Source organism: Phocoena sinus, chromosome X (assembly GCF_008692025.1).
Source record: "Phocoena sinus isolate mPhoSin1 chromosome X, mPhoSin1.pri, whole genome shotgun sequence".
NCBI classification, from domain to species: domain Eukaryota; kingdom Metazoa; phylum Chordata; class Mammalia; order Artiodactyla; family Phocoenidae; genus Phocoena; species Phocoena sinus.
Genome location: NC_045784.1, coordinates 64,611,972 through 64,617,971, shown reverse-complemented (window position 1 = coordinate 64,617,971; position 6,000 = coordinate 64,611,972). Strand labels below are relative to the sequence as shown.

Here is a 6,000-nt window from a genome sequence, read left to right as displayed (position 1 = left end):
AGCAGAGTAAAGGGGTGTGTGTGTGTGTGTGTGTGTTTAAAACTCTTCCAAGAGCAAAAGACCAAGGAAAACTGCTCCAAAGTTTGTGCGAAAAAGAACAATCAGCCAAATGAAAGCACTTACAACACAGCAAGTGACTCTCACAGGCAGTGAATCTCGCAGATGAAGCCTTCTTCCCGGGGAAATCAATATCTGTAGTTTAATCTGCCCTAAGCGTTAGTACACAGGAGAGTGATAAGAATATTCAAAGGGAAAATGGAGAGAGTGGATTTTGGCACTGAGTTGGAGGCGGCAGAAGAGAGAAATGATTGACAAGATAGGGTTGCCAGATTTAGCAACTGCAATATTTGGGACATAATTATACTAAGAAATGATTCATTGTTTATCTGAAATTCAAATTTAACTGCGCATCCTGTGTTTTACCTGACAAATCTAGGAAAAGAGAGAATGTTATTTCGTTACTGCCTGCTGTGTAAAAAAAACACTCAAAGACCAGCCCTAGAAGAAAAAAAGCGGTTGCGCTAAAGCACCCGAATCTTCAGAGAGAAGCTGTTTCCGCTCTCCTCCAGGGAGGGGGGCGGGGTGAGTAGTTTGGACCGCCAGCGTCCCACAATCCTCTGCTCTCGGGTCCTCTTTCCTCGCTCAAGATGGCGCTGCTCGCGATACCTTCTTGGGGCTGGGCAGCTGCGGCGGCTGCTTTCGAAAAGCGTCGCCACGCCGTGATACAGATCCGGCCCCTAGTCTCTGTCTGGGGCCCAGGTCCGCAATGGAGGTCACGTCAGCTCGGCGGCTCGGGAACTGCTGGAATCTCCCAGGTGAGATGCCGTTCACTTGGAAGTGTAGGGTGAAGGACAAGGGGACCTATAGGGAAAAGGTTGCCCTTGTGTCTTCAGGTCAGAGCCAGTACAAAGAAGAAAGGTTGTCAGGGCTAACTTGGAGCAGCAGTAAGTGAAGGAAGTTAGGGTTGGAAATTTGAGGAAGGGGTGAAGAAAATCTTTGGGGTACAGTAAATGGGAACAGGACGGAAGGTTCCAGGCAGAGGGCACCTGGAGCGCTGGTGACTCTCGCAGGATTTACAGTTTTTTCTCTTAGTTTATAAGAGGCAGGGTAGACACCATTCCCATACTGCTTACTTTTCTAAATGCAAGGAGAACTGGGCTACTTTCCAAAGTTAGTAATGGAATTTGGAACCAGTTTGCCAATGGTTAAGATTTTACTCAGTCGGAAGTAGCAATTTGGAGGGCATTGGAAGATAACAAGCGGCAAATTGAGTTAGCACCAGTTAGCTTCCTTGCTGACAGGGCTCCTTGATAGGCCCAAACCGTAATTATCTATGTCTCCAAAACATAGACCGCCCTAAATTCATATGTAAACATGATTATCCTTTGATCTGAAAAACAGTGTTCTTTTGTGTACACAGGTCACTTTGGAAGCCATAAGGCTACTTGTCTTTAATGAATGTAGCTATGGGTACAGTGCATCTTAATATTTGTGTTCATTATTATCTCTCACTTAAGAATAGTGTTTTATTATTATTTGTATTCGTACTTCACTATATCTTTTTATTGCCTATAATTGACAGAAAGCTTAATTGGCACCCCTTGTTCATCTGTATCGCTAAAGTGTTGTCAGTTTCATATGAGAACCTCTCAAATTTTGATTCTTTGTCAACAAATGTTTAATGTCTGCTATGTACATAGTGCTATGCTAGGTAATGGAGTACCAAGAGAAACACAGTAATATCTTCAAGCTGGACAATTAAGTTAATGAGATTGGACCTATGCATTACAAGAATAACTAAAAAACAACGTAGTGGATTAAATATCAGATGAATAGTATGAATAATAAGGGCTGTAGGCATCCAGAGGAAATAGTGATAATTAAGAACTAGATTATAGAGAAGATCTCATGCTGGCAGTAGAACTGGGGACAACATTCCAAGCAGGGAGTATGACACTAGGCATGTGGAATGCTGAAGGAATTATATCCATATGTTAATTCAGTAATTATTGAACATCTTTACATCAGTGAACAGTACAAAATATACACCCTGTCCTTAAAGGGTTTAAAATCTAGTAGGGGAAATAGATAAGTAAACAGGCAATTAATGCAGTAGTGCAATGATGGGGAAGGTACAAAGTACTGGAAGAATATACATGAGAGGCATCAAGACTAATCTTGAGGTGGAGAAAATTGACTTGAGTAACTGATATCTAAACCAAGACCTGAAAAATTAGAAGTTAGCTAAAGAGGGAATAGCATATACAAAGGCCCACAGGTAAGAGAGAGCATGAAACTTTTGTAGAACTGCTTATAGTTTAGACTAGTGAGAATTTCATGATAGGAGATGGCAGATTAGGGTAGAGAAGCAAATCCAGATCCTTTTATTAAGGTTTTTTAAAAGCACTTTGTAGTTGAAATTTGTAACATGTGATCTCTTGGGAACCAGTCTTATTCTCTAGTCCTCTAATAAGCCAGGTGAAGTTAAAATAAAATTTGAAGGAAATCCAAAAAAGAGGGGATATATGTATAGCTGATTCACTTTGCTGTACAGTAGAAACTAAAACAACATTGTAAAGCAACTATACTCCAGTAAAAATTAATTTAAAAAAAGATAAAATTTGTAGGACTTTCAGGCTCGAAGAATGAGGGGGAAGGAGACGTCATTAGGAGATTCAGAGGAGTGATGACAATAAAAAGTTAGCTTTCTCTCTTTACATGAACACTATCCCCACAATTTCCTTCACTCTCTCCTATATATCCTGCCATTTCTTTGGTTACCATTTATGAAGTATGAAAAACAAGGAAAAGATGTTACCTTTGTTTTCTACTTCTTAAAGACATGCAACTTTTGCCTCTTTTTAAAAAATGTTGATTTAACAGGGAGATTAAGGAATGATTATAAGGCTTTTAAAGTAAAACCTGGTACAACCTGAGGCAAATTTTCAGATTAATTAGTCACTTGTGGTTAAGATTACAAAATAAATATTGAATGCATACTTTCAGGACAATCATTAGTATTTATAGCATATTTTAGAGCTGAAAGGAACCTTAGTGCAGTGTTATGAAATCACGTTAGCGGGTTGGATCAGCACTTTGTTTTAGATGAAATTTAGTAGAATAGGAAAGAAAATATCAATGCTTTATATGTATTAATGGAAGTATTGTTTTACAAATACATATATATACATTACCATGTGTATGTGGTTACTGGAATGCATTGTGAAATGTGTTTTTCACACAGGATTTTGCCCTAGAGCTATGCTGTGCAATGTGGTAGTCACTAGCTTCCTGTGACTGTTTAAATTTACATTAAATTAAAAATTTAATTCCTCAGTTGCATTAGTCACATTTTAAGGGCTGAATAGCCATATAGATGTGGAACATTTCCATCATTGCAGAAATTTCTATTGAACACTACTACTTTAGAAAAGATCAGGGACTTCCCTGGTGGCACAGTGGTTAAGAATCCACCTGCCAATGCTGGGGACACGGATTCCATCCCTGGTCCAGGAAGACCCCACGTGCCACGGAGCAACTAAGCCCGTGTGCCACAACTACTGAGCCTGCACTCTAGAGCCCGCGAGCCACAACTACTGAAGCCTGCATGCCGCAACTACTGAAGCCCGCCTGCCTAGAGCCCATGCTCCGCAACAAGAGGAGCCACCGCAGTGAGAAGCTCGCACACTGCAACGAAGAGTAGGCCCCACTCGCCGCAACTAGAGAAAGCCCATGTGCAGAAAGAAAGATCCAAAGCAGCCAAAAATAAAAAAATAATAATAATAAATTAAAAAAAATAAAGTACTCCACAAAGTATTTTTTTTAAAAAAAAGAAAAGATCATATCCAGCCCTTCTAATTCTGCAGATGAGGAGACTAGGTTCTAGTATAGATAAATGACAGCCATTAAGGCCATTCATTTGTATTTGTTTATTGCCTTCTGTGTGTTAGATATTTATATAAAGGTAATTAAGACTGTGACAGACCCTAATCACACAGTGAATGTTTGTTGAATTCTAAAGATACTTATCTAATAATTACTAGACCACTATTCATAGAGGGAAACACCTAAAACAGTTTTTTCTTAAAATGGGAAGATTTCATATGATAAGACATAAATTGTAATGATTATTATATAATTGCCTCTCTACTGCACTAATTAATATTGAAAGGACTTATGAATTTTGAATGATAGAATTTTGGATTTATTTCATTAATATTGATACAGTAGAAACTGAGGCATCATATACTTAATCCATAGTGCCTTTTTTATCTATGTTTAACAAGTCCTTGCCTCTTGATCCTGACACTGATCATATATTTTCATTTTCTTAAATTAATTTTTATTGGAGTATAGTTGATTTACAATGTTATGTTAGTTTCTGCTATGTTAGTTTCTGCTGTACAGCAAAGTGAGTCAGTTATACATATACATATATCCACTCTTTTTTAGATTCTGTTCCCATATAGGTCATTACAGAGTATTGAGTAGAGTTCCCTGTGCTATACAGTAGGTTCTTATTAGTTATCTATTTTATGTATAGTAGTGTGTATTGTTAATCCCAACCTCCTAATTGATCCCTTTCCCCCCCTTTCCCCTTTGGTAACCATAAGTTTGTTTTCTATGTCTGTGGGTCTATTTCTATTTTGTAAATAGGTTCATTTGTACCATTTTTTTAGATTCCACATATAAGCAATATCATATGATATTTGTCTTTCAATGTCTGACTTACTTCACTCAGTATGACAATCTCTAGGTCCATCCATGTTGCTGCAAATGGCATTATTTTGTTCTTTTCTTTGGCTGAGTAATATTCCATTGTATATATGTACCACATCCTCTTTATCCATTTCTCCGTTGATGGACATTTAGGTTGCTTCCATGTCCTGGCTATTGTAAATAGTGCCACAATGAACATTGGGGTGCATGGATCCTTTCGAATTATGGTTTTCTCCAGATATATTCCCAGGAGTGGGATTGCTGGATCATATGGTAATTCTATTTTTAGTTTTTTAAGAAACCTCCATACTGTTCTCCATAGTGGCTATACCAATTTACATTCCCACCAACAGTGTAGGAGGGGTTCCATTTCTCTACACCCTCTCCAGCATTTATTGTTTGCAGATTTTTTGATGATGGCCATTGTGACTGGTGTGAGGTGATGCTGTGTAGTTTTGATTTGCATTTCTCTAATAATTAGTGATGTTGAGCATCTTTTCATGTGCCTCTTGGCTATCTGTATGCCTTCTTTGGAGAAATGTCTATTTGGATCTTCCACCCATTTTTTGATTGGGTTGTTAGGTTTTTTGATATTGAGCTGTATGAGCTGTTTGTATATTTTGGAGATTAATCCCTTATCATTCACATTGTTGGCAAATGTTTTCTCCCATTTTCTGGGTTGTCTTTTTGTCTTGTTTATGGTTTCCTTTGCTGTGCAAAAGCTTTTGTGTTTAATTAGGTCCCATTTGTTTTTGTTTTTATTTTCATTACTCTTGGAGGTGGATCACAAAAGATCTTGCTGCGATTTATGTCAGAAAGTGTTCTACCTATGTTTTCCTCTAAGAGTTTTATAGTATCTGGTCTTACATTTAGGTCTTTAATCCATTTTGAGTTTATTATTATTAATTTGAGTTTATTAAGAAAAATAGTTTTTCCTTTAAATGGGAGGATTTTATATGATAAGACCTAAATTGTAATGATTATTATACAGTTGCCTCTCTACTACACTAATTAATATTAAAAGGACTTAATGAATTTTGAATGATAGAATTTTGGATTTATTTCATCAATATTTATATGGTAGAAACTGAGGCATCATATACTTGTTCCATAGTGCCTTTTTATATATGTTTAGCGAGTCCTCGACTCTTGATCGTGACACTGATCATATACTTTTTCATTTTTTTTAAACATCTTTATTGAGATTAATTCACATATCATACAGTCACCCACTTAAAGTGTGGATTTAGTATATTCAATGGATTTTAGTATATTCAGTGG

General features: G+C 37.3%; 1 protein-coding gene across 1 annotated transcript in view; it reads left to right on the top strand.

Annotated features, from left to right (window-relative positions):
* Positions 1-595: 595 nt before the first annotated feature.
* ABCB7 (ATP binding cassette subfamily B member 7) overlaps positions 596-6,000 on the top strand; it is a 136,835-nt gene continuing 131,430 nt past the window's right edge. Inside the window, exon 1 of the mRNA XM_032619708.1 lies at positions 596-815. Within this exon, the coding sequence (XP_032475599.1) occupies positions 648-815 (168 nt within the window). The 5' untranslated portion in view covers positions 596-647. The remainder of the gene's footprint in view (positions 816-6,000) is intronic.